The following is a 22,691-nucleotide window of genomic DNA, read 5'->3' as shown; positions in this document are numbered from 1 at the left end:
AATTAATATTTTATATAAATATATTTGGTATATAAACATAAAATATTTTTCTTAAATATATCCGTGCATGAGTGTGTATTTATATATACATAATAAATATACACAGTGCACACACATATATTATGTAAACAAAAACTTTTAATTTGGATGCGATTAATCGCGATTAATTGCTGCACAGCACTAAAAAGTTACGTTTAAACAGTGAAAAAAAATTTACTGATATGATAATAGTAATGATGATGATAGTAATGCTAATGATAAAATTAATATTAAAACATATTTTTTAAGGAATATTTATGAGAAGAAAATATTTACCAAAATTTATTTACCAGAAAATATAATAAGAAGGATTTTTTTTTAATTAAATCAATTAATTAGAGATGCTTTTGATTATTTTTGTAATGAAACTATTCAAATGGAATCCAGAAAATTAATGGAAAACACACAATTTGCTAAAAAATTAAACTGAATTAAATAAAACATTTCATAGGGCCTTAAACTTTTGTTAAATTTTTAAATGTAACTTTTATTAAATTTTTAATAAACTGCTGTAAATTGTGTAAGTTTCATCATTTCAGCTAATTAGACATGCTTTTTATTTATTTATTTATTTATTTATTGTTTGTTTGTTTGTTTGTTTAACCATTATTTAACCACAAAAAAAGTAAACAGAAACAAAACTGAATACAGAAAAATTAAAATGCAAAAAACAGAATTTGGGAAAAAATAAAATAGGAAGTAAGCTGTTTTCTGGTGTTAGACTTCCGGTTCACAAGCTGCCGTAAAGAAGTAAAACGAAAAATGACAAAGTGCAGTAAATGGTAAAACAGTTTGCACTACAAACCATTGTGTTCATAATTAAGATAATACATTAAAATAATATGGTAAGACACAGCAATCTGAAAAATCAAGCAACAAAATGAGCTGTTTTGTACAGATAAAAATAGCTGGATGTGGATGAGACCAGAAGCCGAACACATTAAATTTACAAATGGCCGCACCCACTACTGAATGCCAGTATTTTGGACCAATCAGATTCCACGGTGGGCGGGGCTGTTCCTTGCAGCGCCTTAGAAATGGCCACCAAACTAAAACAAAATATTCTGTGGCTTTTTACTTGTGTGTGGTTAGGACTAAAACTGAGTTAACATGTGAAGGAGATTTTGTTGTGAACAGCCTGTTGTAGCTTATTGTTTTTCAAAATGAAATGTTGAGGATAGGAATATGTTCTGGGTGTGAATCTGCATCATGCTCTCAGTATTGCTGTCACAGTCACATTTCAGGTTTATACACTGCCATTGAGAGCCATAGCGGCTCATTTTCCTCCCTCTCTTTTTCTTCTGTCACGTCATGTAACAGTACAGCAAGGAGGTGCTTCTCGGCAGTAATAACTCTGAAATATTCATCCTTCTTTTCTCTCTCCATCTCCTCTGTCATTTCCACAGTGCTCCTTCAGCTGGCCAGTGATGCTTTTCCCAAAGATATGACACTCGCCCTGGCCTATTTACTGGCTCTACCTCAGGTGAGTCTGACTGCTCTATTTGCAGATTCTCTCTCTCTGTGACTGTGTGTGTGTGTGTATGTGTGCAGCAGGGCATGCTTGAGCTCTGGTGCCTCAGATTATGGCTTTTCATAACTATTTCTCTCACTGCAGCCAGAAGCGTGCGGTATTGAAAGATAAAACCATTTAAAAGTCACTAAAATCTAATATGAAGTCTAATACCTGTTAGCCTCTGTCCTGTTGCGTCCGGGGCCTCCATTTCAAAGTATTATTGCATTTTCCTGATTTAGATCGGTTCATGCTCTAATGAAATCATCTGAAAAAAAAAGAAAAAAAAAAAAAAAAAAAAGTCTTGATGGGATTAAAATTGATAGCATTTCCCCAGTGATGCCTCTCAGTTCATTATCAGGTGAAGCTGGGCTGAAATTGATGCGCCATTAGTGTAGCCATTGTCCTCCTCTACTGCTTTAGCCTCGATGGTTCTCATGGGTCGAGTTTCTGAGACATCCAGTCACTCAAACTACTCATCCTGATTATTATGGATATTACTGCAAGTGTCAAACATCCCTTTGGCCCATTTCTTTTTGTCACCTTTAAAAAGGTTTATTTCTATGACAGCGTTTTAGTGGCACGTTAAAAAATGTAAAAAATTAAAAGATTAAAGTCATAATATTTTGAGAATAAAGTCGAAATACTACAAGAACAAAGTCGAATACTACGAGAATAAAGTCGCAATATTTCGAGAACGAAGTCGCGATACTACGAGAACGAAGTCGCAATACTACGAGAACGAAGTCGCAGTATTTCGAGAACGAAGTCGCAATACCACGAGAACGAAGTCGAAATACTACGAGAACGAAGTCGTGGTATTTCGAGAACAAAGTCGCAGTATTTCGAGAACGAAGTCGCAGTATTTTTCGAGAACGAAGTCGCAATACCACGAGAACGAAGTCGCAGTACTACGAGAACGAAGTCGAAATACTACGAGAACGAAGTCGAATACTTCGAGAACGAAGACGAATACTTTGAGAACGAAGTCGCAGTATTACGAGAACGACATCGCAGTATTTCAAGAACGAAGTCGCAATATTTCGAGAACTAAGTCGAAATACTACGAGAACAAAGTCAAAATATTTCGAGAACAAAGTCGCAATACTACGAGAACAAAGTCGAATACTTCGAGAACAAAGTCAAAATATTTTGAGAATAAAGTTGCAGTATTTCGAGAACAAAGTCACAATATTTTGAGAACAAAGTCGCAATACTACGAGAACGAAGTTGAATACTTCAACAACAGTAAAAATATTTCAAGAACGAAGTCGAAGTACTATGAGAACAAAGTCGAAATATTTCGAGAACGAGGTCGCAATACTACAAGAACGAAGTCGCAATACTACGAGAACGAGGTCGAAATATTTCGAGAACGAAGTCGAAATACTATGAGAACAAAGTAGAAGTACTATGAGAACAAAGTCGAAATATTTCGAGAACGAAGTCGAAATATTTCGAGAACAAAGCCAAATGTTTTTGTGAATAATCAAAATTACGGGAGTTAATTTGTAGCAATTATGAGATTATAATAGTTATAATATTTTGAGTTATAATATTTTGAAAGTACATTCTAGCCTATTGTGCATGCACATGGCCCAGATTGTGAGCACCAGTCAAAATTCCAAAGTCTCAGTTTTCAAAATTTGTCAGTTGTATAGCGAAATACAAACAATAAAAATTTCAACTTTATTCTCGAAACATTTCAACTTCATTCTCGTAATTTCGACCTTATTCTCGAAATATTTTAATAATCTTATAATTTTAGATTTTTTTATTTTTTATATTTCGTTTTATTTCAGTGTTAGTTATTTTAGGACTAGGGGTATCATGATATCAGATTTTTAACTACACAGTTATTGTGGTAAAAGAAATTACAAAATGAACAATCTACACAATATCTTAGAAATCATGAAAACTTAAATGTGTGTTCTCCTCATTTCATCATATTTAGTGCAATAATGATATTTTGTTATTTAAACATCACGATTATTGTCAATATTAATATTGACACCACTATTTAGTACATCAAGTAAAAATAAAAATTATTATTTTTTTAAATTCTATTTCAAATTTAAAAAATGTTTTTTTTTTAAGGTTTTAGGTTTAATTAATTATAATAACAAGTGATATCTGATGTTTGCAAATAGAGCCAATCCATATGTCGTTCGACATTTGTGGTGCATTGTGTTTGTGACTTTATTGCCTGGATTCTAATAGTATTGAATATTTTATTCAGAGTTTACATTTCTGTTTTTATTCAACCTTTGTTTTATTATTGTTTGAGTTTTCTAGTTTTAATTTCCTAAGGTTTGCTTTTTGGTTCATTTTAGCATTTTAGGGGTGCCAAAGTTAAAGTGGCATTTTCATGTTTAGTGAGGCAAGTTGTGTAATTTTTTACAATGTACTATGTTTAACAATAATACTAACATTTAGCAAATTTTTAATTTATAAATAATTGGTTTTGAGCTCTTGGAAAAGTTTTTAAATTTAGTCTCCTTGTTTTTTCTATTTTTTTGTTTTTAGTTTTTATTTGTTAAATTCTTTTGTTTTTGTTAATGATAAAAATAGAATTGCACTGTATTGCCTCAAAGTGTTCATAATGCTAGTTCTTGCTTTTTTTTTCCACATATAACAAACTAAAATTCAATATGTAGTTTTTGAGCACAGTATATGCAATAGTTTTCTTAAAGATCAGTTGTGGAAACCAAGTTAGATTGGTGTGCAGTGTGAACATACAGTAGAGTGTGAATGCACCTCTTTGTCGTTTTTTATTTCAGGTGTTGGATGCTAACACATGTTTTGAGAAGCAGCCTCCATCAGCACTGTCCCTGCAGTTAGCCGCATATTACTACTCTCTTCAGATCTACTCCCGCCTCGCACCCTGCTTTAAAGACAAGTGCAGTCCACTTTACAGAGTAAGCGTGCACCTACACTTTTCTCTATGTCACCCTCCGTTCCACAGCCTTTCTTCTTTATCTGGCACTTTAGCAAGTTTCCAAACACTTACACGAGTCAAGAACAGAATTCATTAGCGATACAATAAAAGTTCTCACCTTGAAACGGACCGATAAAACGGTATCTGCCTTTTTCTTTCTTTTTGTTTTGCCCATTTCTCTGCACATTCCACCCCTGTCTCTTTTTCACCGCTCCTATGGTGTCATTCTTTTCCTCTTTTCTTGTAATATTTCAGGTTTATCTGCATTACACATGACAGCGCTTTACCGCTTCCCTGCGAATTTTTGCATCTTCTCTCCGTACGCCTCTTTTCTCATTTTTCCTGTTGCTCTCTCCCTCCGTTCCATTATCATAATTCCATCTTTCATTTTCACCCTCTGTTGCACCTCAGCATCTCTCCCTCTCATTCCCATCGTAACTCTCAGCTCGTCTCCTCTCATTCTCTCTCTCTCTGTGTGTGTTATAATGATGCATGCTCCTTTCAGTTCCCTTTAAGAGTTGTTGTTAGTTAACAAGCAACGAACACTCTCTCTGTCTCCTCTTTTCACACCATGTATTTCTTGACCAACGGACTCACAAAAACTCCTTGTTATTACAGTGAGCACTAGCATCCTCATTATAGGTCAGCGTTTATGTGGTAGTTGGCTAACACTTCATAAAACCTATAAAGCATCATGAGCAAACATCAAGGCTTGAAGTTTTCTCACAGGTTTGTAATGTGATGCATGGGGTTATGAAGAACTGTCAGTGAGGTGTGTAATAATGATTGTAATGCAAGCAAGGATTGTGTGGCACTTTCCACAAATAGTCTGAGCAAAGAAGTGCTTAAACTTCTGAAAATGTTTACTGTAATCCTAAGAAGGTCAAAATAAATATTACATGAGCTATTTTAAGGTCTAGCAATTGTACATGAAGTATGGAACAGATAAAAAATCAAAATTATTTCAGCCGATCTCTGTTCTGGGCTTGCACAGGAACTACATGCAATTATTTTTCAAAATGTCATGTGTGTGGAAATATTAAGAACTCTTTAGACATCCGTTAACAGAGGCCAGAGACGCTGAAGACGAACGCAAAGAGGAAAAATATTCTAGCAGGTAGAGCAAGATCACTGTTCACAATGCACAAAATATTGGAAATATTATCCTAAATATTGAAACAGGGTTTATATGAATGTATTTCTGAGGGGAACTGACTGTTATAGAAATGTTTACGAGGCGTTTTCTTTTCATTTGCCTCTGTATAATGCATTTAAATTAGCGTTCATAAGCACGGCGCTGCTTTGTTTACAGCGGTAACCAGGGAAATGCGGTATCATTATTCCACCTGCTGGCAGAGATTGAATTTGCGTTCATTCAGTCCGTCTGCTGTTTTTTGGAAAAAAAAAAAAAAAAAAAAGCATCGTTTCATTTGTAATAAAATACTAATAATTTTTGAACAAACAAATAATGTTTGAACTTTGTTTGTTAGGCTAGTAGGTTTTGCTGTGATATCGAAATTGGAACCGAGAATTGTACATTTTGATTGGTATGTAAAACTTTGATGTCATAGTTTATTTAAAAAAAAAAAAAAAAAAAAAAAAAAAAAGATAACATGGGTCAAAAACAATGATAACAGCAACTATTTCGTTTTTTTTGTGGCAGGGCCAGTGAAAATTTTGACCGGGCAAGTAAAAATTTGAACCACTGGCCCAAGCGTTGAGCCCTGAATAGATATTTTTTTTTCTTACTCCTTTCTTTTTTTAAATTTCATTATATTTTATATTTTTATACATTATACATTATAATTGTTTATATTTTTATATTTCATTTTATTTCAGTTTTTAGTTATTTTAGGACTAGGGGTGTCATGATATCAGATTTTTAACTGCACAATTATTGTTATTGTAAAAAAAATACAAAAATGTCTACAGTTTAAAAAAATGTGTGATTTAATTTTTTTTTCTAGTGATTACATTAACATTAAATAAACGTTAAATTAAATAAAAAAAAAAACAATGCTTTCATGCTTTTAATAATAATCTGTTATAAAAACATTAAATGGATACATTAAAACATTAAATGGACAACTTAGGGTATTGTATTGGTAGAAAGTATGGAAGCCCGTTTCCACCACTGAATAAAAAAATAAAAGTTTTTTTTTTTACAGAAATGCGTGATACAAACTCACAATTCTGACTTTTTTTTTTCTCTTAACTGTGAGATATAAACTTGAAATTGTATAATAATAATATTATACTAAATAATAATATAATAATTATAATGTCAGAACTGCAAGATAAAAATGTACCATTTTTATCTCACCATTCTGATTTTATCTCGCAATTCTGACTTTTTTTTTTTCTCAGTGTTGTGATATAAACTAACAATTGCAACTTACAAAGTCAGAATTGCAAGATATAAACTTTTTTTTTTAATTTTTTTTTTAAAAGGTCAGCAATTTGGACCTTTTTTTTCACAAATGCGAGTTTGTATCTCGAAATTCTGACTTTTTTTTTTTTTTAGGTCTGTGAGATAAACTCACAACTGCAAGTTATAAAGTCCAATTCTGAGAGGAAAAAAGCCTGATATGTTCTTAGAATTGCAAGTTTTATCTCACAATTCTGACTTAATAGCTCTGACTGTTATAAAATCAGAACTGCAAAAAAAAAAAATTGTGAGATATAAACCTGCAATTCTGAGAAAAAAAGTCAGAATTGTGAGTTCATATCTCGCTGCTCTGACTTTATTTCGCAGTATTGCCAGTTTGTCTCGCAATTGTGCATTTATATCACGCAATTCTGACTTCGGAATTGCCACAATTCACAATTGCGAGGAAAAAAGTTAGAATGTGAGATAAAAGGTAGCAATTACATTTTTTTTTTCATTTTTCATTCAGTGGCAGAAACGGGCTTCCATAGAAAATTGCTTTGTCAGAGTGAAAAAATTTCTCTCTTCATCGATTGAAACTTTTTATATTTGTTCAAAAGTTTGGAATCATCCTGAAAATCATGAAACAGTGACTTATTTCACACTGTTCCTTTGAATTTTCATTCCTCACCTGTTCTACTTTACAGAGAGCAACTTCTGGTCTGCTTGTAACACTAATGTTATAGTCATTAAAAAACTGAACTTTGACTGTTCCCCTACATTTTTGAGACTTTTACTCGTGAAAGATGTAAGCGTAGAGCCCTCCACTGAATTATGAGTTATTTTGGATGAGGATTGCAGTGCTTGCGAATGTTGACAGAAACTCGAAGACTTTACATACAAATGGATCACAGCTTCTGGCTTTCTTAATTTATATTCTAACAGTACGTGTAAGAAGTGGAATGGATTGTAAATACGTTTTCAATACGTACACAAAGTATGGCTTAGAAAAGGAGACAAATACGGAAAGAAAATTATGAGTCGGAAGTGATTTGATGATATTTTAATATTTAGACAAAGTTTCAGTGAACACTTGGTTGCTGCTGACACAAGATTGACAGTGAGAAGACATTTTGTTTTAATGAACCAGACCTGCAAGCTAATTCTGTGAACTCAAGTCATTAAACTTTTTGCTCTTGTGAGCTTGAAACCGTCTGTGTTTGTTTCAGAGTCTTCACAGTTCGTTTCTGAGAGCTGTCACTTAGTTTTCAGCTTTCTGCTTAGCTACGGGCTGAACAGGTTGAACGCAAGGAAATGTTCTTGTAATTATATTGCAGTGTGAAAAACATAAAGCAGCACTGTGACTGTCATAGTTTCACAAAGTCACAGTTGCCGGGAAGATCAAGTGTGCGGTATGCGAAGTGGCATTTTTACATGCCTGAAAATGAGAGTTCTGGCATTTACTCATCATCATGTTGTTCCAAACCTGTATGACTTTCACAGAAGAATATATTTTTGAAGAACAGTGGGGTCCAATAACAATGAACCTCTATGACTTTCAGTATATTGACAAGAAATAGATGTTTTTCAAAATATCGTCTTTTGTGTTCTACAGAAGAAAGTAAGTTATAGATTTGGAAGAACATGAGGATAAATAAAGGCTGAAATACACTACTTGATTTTTGCCCTGATTTTTCACCGATTTACAGTCTGGAGAAGTCGATGCTAGTTGCTGAAAGTCAGAGCCAGTCTGCCGATTTGAGCTGATAGATTTAATAGAAAATCGTGTAGTGTATGATGGTCACAGACTTGATTTCATCCAGTCAGAGTATATCAAACAAACAATTTTAGAACACATATTGTTTTCATTTGTCACACGTCTCTCTTCTGTCACTTGTACAAAGTTGGTAAGTGTATGATGCCTAATGTTTTAAAATCTGTTTTAAAAATTGTGCGCTGTATTCCAGCCTTATGCAATGACAGAATTTTTATTGTTGGGTGTACTATCCCTTTAAAAATAAGTTAAAGGAGAAGTCCACTTCCAGAACAACAATTCACAAATAATTTACTCACCCCCTTGTCATCCAAGATGTTCATGTCTTTCTGTCTTCAGTCTTGAAGTAATTATGTTTTTTGAGGAAAGCGATCCCAGCCGAGGAAGAAGAGTCTTATCTAGCGAAGCGATCTGTCATTTTTTTCAGCACAAGCACAAAAGCTCATGTAGCGCAGGCTCTGGATTGTGCGTTCACGTACTATTGAATCATGTCAAAAGGTCATGTGGAACGTAGGCAGAACTACAGACCCAGTGTTTACAAAGCGAACACTCAAAGACTAACAAAGTGCAAGTAAGTCAAACGCTGTTTACAAACAAAAACTTACAACGATGTCGGACGATTCTGAAGTTGTAGGAGAAAATAAGATGGAGTTTTTCGACATACTCTACCTTTTTGAGCCAGAGTACACAGATGACGAACTTAGACGTGATTCGTAGTAGTGATGGGAAGTTCAGATCATTTTATCGACTCGGATCTTTGAGTCACGTTCAGTGAAATGATCAAATCTTTTTTCAAGTCATTTCGTTTATTTTAGCAAAATCAGCATCACGTGACAGCCCCATAAGATGAACGAACGACTCGAAAAACCCGAAGACTCAAAACAGGTGAACTAATTCCAGTACAGAACATAATAGGATGTTGCGCATGTGCGACTGAACGAATCACTCCTCGAAACGACTCGTTCTTCCCGAGTCACATTAAAGATTCTTTCAAAATGAACAAATCATTCAAGAACGACCCCTGGACGTGCATCCCAGAGCCTGTGTTACACAAGCTTTTGTGCTTAAAAAGTATACAAATTTGTATTTTTCGAAAACAATGATCGATCGTTTCGCTAGATAAGACCCTTCTTCCTCAGCTGGGGTTGTTTAGAGCCCTGCATTTAAAGCTGCATTTAAACTGCATTTTGGAAGTTCAAATTCGGGGCACCAGTGAAGTCCATTATATGCAGAAAAATGCTGAAATGCTGAAAAACAAAATATACCGAAATATACATTTTTAATGTTTTTTAAAGAAGTCATTTCTGCCTATCAATACTGCATTTATTTGATAATTATTACTATATATGAAATATTCTATATTGCAATTTAAAATAGTGGTTTTCTATTTTAATGTACTTTAAAGTAGAATTTATTCCTGTGATGCAAAGCTGAATTTTCAGCATCATTACTCCAGTCTTCAGTGTCCCATGATCCTTCAGAAATCATTCTAATATGCGTAATTGGTGCTTAAAAAAACTGTTTGTTTGTTTGTTTTATGCTTATTATTGTCGATAGCAGTTGTGCTGCCTAACATTTTTGTGGTAAAGGTAAAAAAATATATATATTTTTTTTCCCTCCAGGGATATTTAATGAATATACTATGAAAGCCTGTTTCTGCCAAAAAAAAAAAAAGAAAGCAATTATGATTTTTGTTATCTCACAATTCTGACTTCTTTTCTTGCAATTGCAAGCTTACATCTTGCAATTGTGACTTTTTTTTTCCCCAAAAAAAATTGTGTGACACAAACTCGCAATTGAGTTATTACATTAGAATTGGGAGATATAAACTCACAATTCTGATAAATTAGATTAGAATTGCAAGATATACACTCTCACTTCTGACGTTTTTCCTCAGAATTGAGTATTATAAAGTTGCAAAAAAACTCAAACTCAGAACTCAAAATTGCAAGATTTTGTCACAATTCTGAGAATTAAAGTCACAAATTTGAGAAATAAGGTCAGAATTGCGAGATATTAACTCACAGTTCTGACTTTATAATTTGCAGTTGCGAGTTCATATCTCAAATGTTGAGAAAAATCAGTCAGAATTTAGCAGTTCTAAAAAAAAATGTCAGAAAAACCTGCAGTTACCTTTTTTATTTTTTGTTCAGTGTCGGAAATGGGTTTACATAATTTACAGTTCAAAGTAAGAGCATTTATTTTGAAGCAGAAATCATTTGTAACAATATCACATTTATTCACAGTCATTTTTGATTAGTGTAATAAGTCTTTGCTGAATAAAAGCGTTGAAAAACTTTAAACAATTTTACTGACACCAAACTTTTGAATTGTAGTGTAGCTGTGATGATGACCAAACTATATGGCTCAAGTCAAAAGCCAGGCTGAGTGAGCCTGAGCAAGGACAAGAAAGAAAAAAAAAAAGAAACGTTAAAGCACCGTGAAGTGAGATCCCATGTCGCTGTTTCACCCTTGAGCGCAGCAGTTAATCCCAGGGCTGCTCTAGGTTTTTGCCAGGAATGTGCGATAAACAAAACACCTGCAGAAAAAACACACTCAAATAAGGCATGTCAAAAGTCTATTATTTGGTCCCATTTGAAGTCCTTTTAGCTGTGTTTCAATTGCGCCTCAGCAGGAAATAAAATAATGACAGACCCTTAAGATATATACTTTAGCTCGTTCCCTTTTTCAATACCTCTCCCGTCTGAACTAGAAACATTGATGGCCTTCTCCTTTAAAGAGCAATACAAAAGGTAATGGAAGGAAATGATTGCTCGGAGATCTTTTTAAGGTTACAGTTCGCTGAATTCACGGCCACAAGCTGCCCACATGTTCACTAAGAACGTTTTTTCAAGAAAAGCCGAGGTAAAAGTGGCCAGTGTTTACTGTACAGCGTATGGCAATTCACACATCCCCATGAACACACTCTTCTTAATGGATGGTAATGTACCTCTGTGTGGCGTTGGTTAAATGCTAGAGAAAATCCATTACCGCTGATGGAAAGAGAAAGAATATGATGTTCTGTGTGTTTTATTTTCATCTATTCTCTTTCCAAGTGACATTTCGCTTCGTGTTTGCTGATATTTGTTGAAGGAGACGGTCTTGCGGCAGACAAGCTGTACAACAGGCCTCGAACGCCCCCGCCATTTGTACCTCTTCACATACGCGTCGTCTTTATCCCTTTGTCTCTTCATTTGCCTTTTCTCTCTATCTCTCCACTTATTTCTTTCACGGTAATCCATTTATCCTTCTTTTTCTCTTAATTTAAACCTCCTCGTTCTTTCTCACGTAACGCGTAATCTCTCTCTCGCCCGTCGCACATCCATCCCTGTGCTTTCCTTTGCTCTCTCTGCCTTTTTTCCATGCAGATCCCCCTCAGACATCATCACTATCACAGGCAGCACATGTACGTGTTGTTATTGAAAGTAAGTAGGTCCGTAGGAGCGTGCAGTCGGGCCTCTGGATGCATTCTGCTCTGTCTGAAACAGTGCGCTGGCTTTGCATTGCAAATTAAGCCCAACAAGATGTTTCTTTCAAATCTAAGTGCATAATTATGTTCTCTGTGTAGGAATGAGTCTGTGATCCTGTTGTACTGTGACGCCCTACTAACAGTGAGCAAGTGTTTTCTCCCGTAACCGGTGTTGTTTTCTGCTCCCGATTCTGTTGAAATGGAAAGCAGCGCATGTCTGAAATGAAAGCAGTGCATCTCTGGAAATGCGTGCTTTCTACTTTCATTCGTCCAACGAGATCCTTGAAGTTTCTTAAAGGGATAGTCTGAAAATCTGTCAGTAATTACTCGCCCTTGTGTCTTTTTAAACCTGTGACCTCTTCGGATCACAAATTAAGATATTTTTGATGAAAACCGAGGGCTTTCTGACCCTGCATAAACAACTAAGCAACTGACACGTTCAAGGCCCAGAAAGGTCGTAAGGACAATTAGTCCATTTAATATCAGTGGTTCAACCGAAATGTTATGAAGCTACAAGATTTATTTTATTTTATTTTTTTGGTGATATACAGGGTTCCCACAGGCCCTTGAAATCACTGAAAGTTTATGAATCTGAAAAAAAGAAAATAAACATACGTAAGTCCTCGAAAGTGCTTGAATTTATTTTGTGCAAGAAGTTTTTTGGAAAAAATTCCATATTATTCCTTTCAGTCCGCTCGTGTTTTATTTCCCCAACACTTTGTGGCCTGTGCATACTAGATTTACGTTAGTTACGCACACTTACGTGTTACGTTAACGTTACATGAGTCTAATCTCTTTTCAATAAAAAAAATTTTTTCAATAAAAATTTTAGAATACAGTGTAGGATGTACAGAATATTCTTCAGTTTTATGCAAAAAAGAAATACGACATAGAATATTAGATCTGTTATAGGCCAAAAATAAATGCAAAAACATGAAAACTGTAACAATGTACGTTACAAGGTAACATGATGTAACCTTGCTCTCACTTGAAATGTGACCCAACATTAAAGGAGAACTACACTTCCAGAACAACAATTTACAAATAACTTACTAACCCCTTTGTCATCCAAGATGTTCATGTCTTTCTGTCTTCAGTCGTGAAGAAATTGTGTTTTTTGAGGAAAGCATTTTAGATTTTTCTTCATATAATGGACTTTATTGGTGCCCCGATTTTGAACTTCCAAAATGTAGTTTAAATGCAGCTTCAAAGGGCTCTAAAGGATCCCAACCTAGGAAGAACGGTCTTATCTAGCGAAACGATCTGTAATTTTTTTTTTTTCGGAAAATAAAAATTTGTATACTTTTTAAGCACAAAAGCTTGTGTAGCACAGGCTCTGGGATGCGTGTTCATGTACTATTATATCACGTCAAAAGGTCAAGCGGAACTACAGACCTAGTGTCTACAAAGCGAATGCGCAAAGACTAAGAAAGTGCAAGTACGTCAAACGCTGTTTACAAACAAAAAGGTACAACGATGCTGGACGATTCTGAAGTTGTAGGAGAAAATAAGATGGAGATTTTCACCATTCTCTACACAGACGATGAACTTAGACGTGATTCGTAGCGTTGTGGACGCGCATCCCAGAGCCTGTGTTACACAAGCTTTTGTGCTTAAAAAGTATACACATTTTTATTTTTCGAAAATCGGGCCACCAACGAAGTCCATTATATGGAGTAAAATCCTGAAATGTTTTCCTCAAAAACTATAATTTCTTTACGACTGAAGACAGAAACACATGAACATCTTGGATGACAAGGGGGTGAGTAAATTATTTGTAAATTGTTTAATGCATCCTTGCTGATTTGAACAGTAGTTTGAGTATATTTGTAATAATTATGTAATCAATTTTTGTAAATATTATAATCAATGAATATCTATTACAATTAAGATTATATTATATGTTCTATTTTAATGATTTATTTTCTGTAGTAGATTCAGTTTTAAAGGTATAGTTCACCCAAAAATTAAAATTCTGGCATTAATTACTCACCCTCTTGAGACCTTGGAGCAGAAATAAAGATACTGTTTTATAAAATTCAAGAGTTTTCTGACCCTGGATAGACAGCAACGCAACTGACACGTTCAAGGTCCAGAAAGGTAGTATAAGGACAATGTTAAATAGTTCATGTGACATACTTTTTGTGCGCAAAGAAAACTGACGCGAAAAAGAAGAAATTGTTGAATGAAGTCGTTATTTTTGTTTTCCTTGCACACAAAAAGTATTCTCGTAGCTTCATAACATTACGATGGAAATACTGATGTCACATGGGCTATTTTAACGATGTCCTTACTACATTTCTGGAATATTTGAACATGTCAGTTGTGCTGCTGTCTACTGAGGGTCAGAAAGCTCTAGGATTTCATAAAAAAATATTTTAATTTGTATTCAGATTATGAAGGTCTTACGAGTTTGGAACGACATGAGGGTGAGTAATTAATGATAAATTAGTTTTTATTTTGGTGAACTATCCTTCTAATGGATTTGCTACTGATACAGTTTCAAAACTAACATAACAGCATTTATTACCTAATCTGTCACACAGTATTGGCTACAGTAGTGAAAAAGTAGTGAGTCAAAGATTTGTAATAAAACACATTTGTCAGTCTTACTTTTCTGCATTTATCATCCCATCCGCAGCAGTTGCTTAGTCTATAATCTCCCTTGATTGTCTGGGGTTAAATGTCTTGCTCAGGGCTGATTAGTTCCTGAATCACCTCCGTAGGGTTTGTAGTGCCAAAGTTTCACTTACCGGCTCATATATACTATACCACTCATCCATTCGCTAATGTGGAATAACAGACAGAACTCCAGTATGATTATAAAATGGCACGGCATCTAAAAGACTACCTTTGGTCTTTGAAATCTACTTACGGAGATATTGTTGCTTGATAAACGCATTATTAACGATTGACGCATTTACAGCCAGTGCTGTCAGTGCGTTTTGTCATACACAGCGCGAGCTTGTAATTTAATATTGCATTCTGAGCACCAGCAAGGATGCGGTGATTAGTTATCAGCCTTTTATTTGATGTTGATGGATGTTCCTTTTAACACTATGTGCATTTTTTTGTCCTTTTCTTTTTGTGCATTAAGCATCTGTAGGCGATGCTTTAATCCCTTTAAACAAATTCCTTTTTTTAAATAAACCCCATCCTGCTGGATTTTTGGTGGGTGAAGCGAAGTTGTTCGCCTCTGTCTTTGAGAAAAGAAATCAAAACGCTGTTTAGCATAATTGTCAGGGTGAGAGCAAGGCTGACAAACCATGGAGTACACAACCGTTCATCATAGCCTACAGCAAACACGCGCACACACACAAAGACGTATTCAACCCACCCGAATGCCCATTATATTTAAATAGGTGTTTGTAAGCACATACTAGTTTTCCGCCCAAACCTTTTGAGTGTATTTTAGATGCCGCAGTTATCATTATTTTGATCTGCGATTTAAAAAAATTGTAACCGTAAAGTGTGAATGATCAAGTATTATGTTTCAGGCCCTGCAAAGAGCCACTAAACCGGCCACCTCTGCACTCTCGTACACACACCTGTGGACATTTAGCATAAATAGATGCGATGCGGATGCAAAATGCGATAAGACTGTTATTTTACCTCACTGCAGACTAAAAACATGCAAATATGCAGTGAACCTCACACATTAACCCATCCAAAAAGGTCTTTTAACATCATTAGAGGTAATTACTGTCTAAAACTCGCCTGAATCTCCGAGCGCATCAGCCACAGGGTCGGTTATTATGGTTCACATGCGCATTCCGGGCCGCGGAGAACCAGATTACACACGCGCATAGCACAGGGCAGGTGTGAACAAAAGGAAAAGCAAAAGATGGATGGGAATTGACGGATAAGCTACAGGGTGAGTCTTGCTTGTGGTTGGATTGTCACTCTCTAAAGACAAAGTATGAGACAGAGACAGAAAGGGAATAGCTGGATAAAGATGTTTCATCATGAAAGAGCTTGTCTCGGAGAGGGGTTCAAGTGCTCGCTGTGTCCATCCATCACGTCCCTTTTCTGCATTCCACAGATCAGTGGCTCTCAACCGGTGACCTAAAAATGAGGCATAGGGCTGTTCTGGTCACGGACATCAGGGAAAAAGTATTTTAAATGCAGCTAACCGTAAAATTCATGTGTCAGTTAGTAGAAGTAGCCAGAGTAGAAAATGACAACATGGTAAATTATATTTGGCAGACTACACTAAGGACATGCCTGCGGTGAGGATAAACCAGTTTTGATGTTGTTAATTAAAACTAATAAAAATCAGTTTTGGTTATTTGAAATAGAAATAAAATAAAAACTTAAAGGTTTAGTTCACCCAAAAATAAAAATTAGCCCATTGTTTACTCACCCTCCAGGCATCCTAGGTGTATATGACTTCCTTCTTTCAGACGAATTTAATCGGTGTTATATTGAATATTATCCTGGCACTTCCAAGCTCTATCATGGCAATGGAAGGGTGTTTCTCTTCATCAGTCTAAAACAAGTCAATAAAGTGCATCCATCCATATTAAAAAATGCCTCACACAGCTCTGGGGGTGAATAAAGGCCTCCTGTAGTGAATCAATGTGTTTTTGAAAGAAAAATATTCATATCTAAAATGTAATAATCACTTTAATCTAACTTGCGTTAACTGTCATGCCGTGGAGAAAGGTAAACAAAGCACCGGTCACAAATTAGAAGTTCAAAATGAGGATTTGTAAAGGAAAATGTCGGAGGATTTCATTATAAACCAAGAGGAGACTGTTTCTCCTTTGCTAACAGAAGGAAACTTTGCTTCCTTTGCTCCTGTAAACAAACAGTTTTCACAAGACTCACAGGTGCAACTCTGACGTCTTACGTCATCCGACTGTTAGCACAAGCTAGATTAAAGTGATTATTATGTTGTAGATACTGATATTTTTCTTACAAAAATGCATCGATTCACTACAGGAGGCCTTTATTCACCCCCTGGAGCCATGTGGAGCACTTTTTTATTACAGATGGATGCACTTTATTGGGCTTATTCATTTTTGGGTGAACTAACCATTTAATTAATAATTTAATTAATAATATAAATGAACAAATGGATAAATAAATTGTGAAAGTTGACTTGGCAACCAGCTGAAAAAAGTACTAAAATTATTAAAACTTAAAATGGAATAAAAATTCAGTAAAGATAATTATAAACATTAAAAAAAAGTACAAACCAGACATGACAATAGCAAAATGACCAAAACTTGAAAACATAGAAGCTGTGCAGCTCTTGGTACCTTTAACAAATTTTAGTGATTGTAAAGGATAAACAATGTTGTTGGTTTTTTTTTTGTTTGTTTGTTTTTGATAAATTAATTTACTACTTATAAACAATACTGAATATAATATATACTGTAGATGTTTATATATAAAGTAGTATATTTAATATTATTGTAAATGTTTTAAATATAATTATTAGTTTATTAATATTACCAATATTACCATTTTTGGTCACACTTTAGTTTAAGGACCAATTCTCACCATTAACTATTAACTGTTTATTATTTTGCCTTAATAAACTCCTAATATGCTGCCTGTAAATAGTTAGTAAGGTAGTTGTTAAAGGCATAGTTTACCCAAAAATGAAAATTCTGTCGTTGATTACTCACCCTCATGTCGTTCCAAACCTGTAAGACCTTCGTTCATCTTTGAAACACAAATAAAAATATTTTTGATGAAATCCGAGAGCTTTCTGACCCTGCATAGACAGAAATGCAACTGAAACGTTCCCAGGCCCAGAAAGGCACATTGTTAAAATACTCCGTTTACATTACTTTTTGTGAGCAAAGAAAACAAAAAATCGACTTTTTCTATTCTGTGTCAGTGTCGCTATTCATGATTTGTTTTTACCACTATGTGTTAGTAGCGTTGCTGTCTGTGCAGGGTCAGAAAGCACTTGGATTTCATCAAAAATATCCTTATTTCTGTTTCAAAGATGAATGAAGGTCTTACAGGTATGGAACGACACGAGGGTGAGTGATCAATAACAGAATTTTCATTTTTGAGTGAACTATCCCTTTTTATTTAGGTATGGGCTAGGATTAAGGGATCTAAAATATGTTCTTGCAGAATAAGGCATTGATATATGCTTTATACGTACTAATATACAGACAATATGCTAGTAATATGCATGCTAATGAGCAACTAGTTGATAGTGAGAATTGGTCCCTTAACTAAAGTCTTACCTACATAATATTACATTTTTGTTTACAATGAACAGTTTTTAAAATCAAAACTAGTTCTTCCTAGATACCACTCCTTGTGTCTTTTTCTCGCTCCACTATCTTTTCTATCTCTCTCTCATCTTTCTATCCTGCTCTGTGCTTTATCTTCCTTAACACGCCTGTCTGTCGTTGTGCTCCGTTTCTTTTAATGTTTTTATTTTCTCGAACCTTGTTCTTTACCTCTAAACTGTCTTTTTTCTGACTTTTATCCTTGCCGCATTGTCAGCTCAGAACATGTGCTGTTCAGCGGTCAAAGTTCACTAATACACAATCCCACACAGCTTCCCATTATCACAGTCTGTTATAATAATTTCCATATAGATTAGTGAGTAATCATTCCAGATTCTGTTCTTCTGCCTAAGCTCTTAACCTGTTCATTCTCCTCGTGGCAAACTAGATTACACAGAATTCAAATTCTTACTTAGCATAACTATTACAATGGTGTACAGTAGTAATGGAGGCAGTATACTGTACAGGTCGAGAAGTGTGAGACCACATTATGAATCTGAGATTCACAATTTAGTTTAATCCTGGGAATAAAAAGTTTGAATGCATTGACTATGTATATGTGCTGTTACAGTCCAATTTATTTTCATGGAGAGGATGTGACAAGAAGGATTCTACTTTGCATAGTTAAGCACTTTTTTAGTCTTACTCCTTTTAACAGTATTGATTTTTTGATTTTTCTTTCCATCTAGGCTGATCCTAGGCAGCTTATTCGACTTGTGACCAAGCATGTGACAGACCACGCTGGATGTGATTGGGGGGATGAGGAACTGCGGGCCCTGATTGGTCAGTTGAGACTATACAGTGAGAGACTGACAGATTTTACCCAGGCTCAGGTGCTACAGGGACTCGGCCGTGGAGTCGATGTCCAGAGATTTAGCAGCGACAATCAGTACAAGAAAGAGACTATTCTGGGCCTGGCTGAGTAAGTACTGTATGCCTGTCTACCAGTCTACCAAATTTTTTGATTTGAATGATTATTTAATATTTTTCACATTTTAGAGTAATGGTAATGTAGACCTGGGAATCATTTTTCAATACCTATACGTTGACTTTGATACCGGTTTCTGATACCAATTTTATGAAATCGTTTTTAACAAGATTACATTACCTAAAAAAACTTTCACAAAGGAACAAAATGTAACTGACACAAAAAAACAGTGTAAATACAGTAGTCAACTTTTGAAGTGGAACAAAAAAGTTCATGAAAGTTCAAGAACAGGTATTGTTTTGGTTTTAGGACAACTTTGATTAAATGTGTTGATCCACTTCAGATGTTTACTACTGTAGTTTTAATAAAGTTCAAATAGTTTTCAGTTTCCACATCGTTTAGGCTATGTTTACACTAGTGCATTTTTCAGTTTAAAGCACATAGCTAAGACAGAATCTCAATTCTGTTGATTTTCCACTGATTTACTAATGAGCATTGCCTGTCTGCCTGTGTTTTCTCTTCCACAATTGCTGTTCTGACTCTTAGAACTCGTTTGTTGCTCATATGTCAATTACGATGACGAATGTCTATTTTAATTCTGCGTTTGGTTATGTACAGAAGAAAACCTAGGAAAACATTTCTATGGATCAAACATGAAGCTAATAAACACATGGTTACAACAGTATATAATTTTGATGAGATTTTCCCTATTTTCGTAACAATACAGGGTGTTTACATGAGAAATGCTGAGCAGGTGTAGCGATTAGCTTGATATCAAAGGCTACAAATAGCATGTTTCAGCAACATTATATGGCCAAGACACACATTAGATTACAATTGGAAGTTAATACTAACACTCGATGGTGTTTTAAAGTGAGTTTTGTATGGAAGCCTGTTTCTGCCACTGAATAAAAAAAGAAAAAAAAAAGTAATTGTGAGTTTTTATCTCATAAGGTGTGATATTGTGTGATATAAACTCACAGTTGCAAGAAATAAAATCAGAATTGCGAGATAAAATCTCACAATTCGGACAAATTTTCTGAATTGTGAGATATAATCTCGAAATTGTGAGTTGTAAAGTCCAGTTTTGAGGGGGAAAAAAGACTGATATGTTCTCAGAATTGCGAGAAAAAAGTCTGAGCTGACCTTATTTCTCAGAATTGCAACTTTATTTCTCAGAAATCTGGCTTTATAACTGACTTTATAACTTGTGAGTTCATATCACACAATTCTGACTTCATTTCTCAGAATTTTGTTTATATCTCACAATTCCGACTTAATAACTCTCAATTGTGAGTTTATATCACACAATTCTGACTTCGTTTCTCAGAATAGCAACTTTATTTCTCAAATTTATGACTTAATTTTTTAGAATTTTGTTTGTCTCACAATTGCAACTTTATTTCTCTAAATTCTGACTTTATTTCTCACAACTCTGACTTAACTTTCAATTGTGAGTTTGTATTACACAATTCTGACTTCATTTCTCAGAATTGCAACTTTATTTCTCAAAATTATGACTTTATTTCTCACAATTCTGACTATATTACACAATTCTGACTTCATTTCTCAGAATTTTGTTTATATCTCTGAAATCTGACTTAACTCTCAATTGTGAGTTTATATTACACAATTCTGATTTTATTTCTCACAATTCTGACTTAATAACTCTCAGTTGTGAGTTTATATTACACAGTTCTGAGGAAAATCATAATTGTGAATTCATATCTCGCAATTCTGACTTTATTGCTTAAAACTGCAACTTTCTCAGAATTCTGACTTTATAACTGACTTTATAACTTGTGAGTGTATATCACACAAATCTGACTTCATTTCTCAGAATTTTGGGTCTCACAATTCTGACTTAACTCTCAATTGCGAGTTTATATCACACGTTTCTGACGTAATTTCTCAGAACTGCAACTTTATTTCTCAGAATTCCAACTTTATTTCTCACAAATCTGACTTAGCAACTCTCAGTTTAAGAATTTATAGCACACAATTCTGACTCCATTTCTCAGAATTGCAACTTTATTTCTTAGAATTCCTACTGTATTTCTCACAATTCTAACTTAATAACTTAATTGCGAGCTTATATCACACAATTCTGACTTCATTTCTCAGAATTTTGAGTTTATATCTTTCAATTCTGACTTAACTTTCAATTACGAGTTTGTATCACACATTTCTGATTTCATTTCTCAGAATTGCGAGTTTACAGTATATCACACAATTCTGAAAAAAATGCTTCCGTAGTGTAAATCTTATAAACCTTCTTATGTAGTATGATGCGTATGTAGTATGATGTGTTTACGTAACATGCGTTTTCCTTGATGCCTCACCAGAGCCAATCGCCAGCACTTTATTTCGACACATTAAGCATACTGCATGCTTATTGGCTCACGTTGACGAGATTAACCCCTTAGGTATCGAAATTTGGTACCGAACGACAAGACGTTTTCAATTCCCTATGTTATTGAGGCAATTCATTTGGTGCCTAAAAAATATAAAAACTTGATACTCAGCTCTATGGTAATGTCATCTCTAATATGACATACATGAAAATTGTAAAGTGACCTTTTCCCTAAATTACAACTTTGCAGACGCTTGGCATTCACAGTGAATGTGTCCAAAGTTGAAAGAGAATGACACACATCCTATACCTTTTAATCAGTCTGTCCTTTGAATATGACTTTCCACTGGTCTGTGGAATAGAAGCTCATGTTTCAGGATTGATCTTTTGATCCAAAAAGACTTTGGGAACTTTGAGAGTTCTGGCTTTGCAGAGACACTGAACTGGAATCACAAGTCTGGGGTGACTAAAGTCTAGCAAGATTCGGCGGCGTCCACTACTTACTGTAGGAACTGCAGAATGAAGTTTCAGCAGCTCAGGGCAGATCTGATTTGCAAGAACAGCCAGAAAAAAGATCAAATCATTCTTTCAGAGCAAGACAGGTCTGGATTTTATGGAATATGTTATGCCTGGCCTTTGATGGGCTGCCAATTTGGCCATGATTAGAATGATTGAGACGCTGAATTTACGCAATTAAAAACTGAAGCTTGAGCGTTCTAAAAAAGTTTGTCTGTCTAATTCCATCTATCTGTCGTTCTCTCATTTCATCTGTTTATCTAGGACGTTGGATGAGAGCGTGTATGGGATCTCTCGTTCTCTGGCACAGCGGTACAGCATCCCTCTCTGGGAAGTTCACATGACGCACCTTGAGTTTCTGTTCACTGATAGCGGGTAAGACACTCATGCTTTCACGCACTCAGCAGACTTTAGCAGCACTCACACTTAAGATTTACTACACACTTTCTCGGAGGATTGAGCCTGCAAAACCTCAGTTAGAAGCAATGTCTTCCACAAGTAACAGTTTTTATTTCCTCGACGTGAGGGCCCCCAGC

The 22,691-nt window shown here is 35.0% G+C and overlaps 1 protein-coding gene across 1 annotated transcript in view; it reads left to right on the top strand.

The window, feature by feature from the left end:
* Positions 1-22,691, top strand: part of nbas (NBAS subunit of NRZ tethering complex) — a 218,895-nt gene that overhangs the window by 111,180 nt on the left and 85,024 nt on the right. The window contains 4 exon segments of the mRNA XM_051138331.1: positions 1,446-1,522; positions 4,330-4,467; positions 19,048-19,280; positions 22,420-22,530. Coding sequence (XP_050994288.1) covers positions 1,446-1,522; positions 4,330-4,467; positions 19,048-19,280; positions 22,420-22,530 — 559 coding nt within the window.

This window comes from Labeo rohita, chromosome 20 (assembly GCF_022985175.1).
Source record: "Labeo rohita strain BAU-BD-2019 chromosome 20, IGBB_LRoh.1.0, whole genome shotgun sequence".
Taxonomy (NCBI): Eukaryota; Metazoa; Chordata; class Actinopteri; order Cypriniformes; family Cyprinidae; genus Labeo; species Labeo rohita.
Note: the sequence above shows the minus strand (reverse complement) of the source record. Positions and strands in the feature narration are given on the sequence as shown.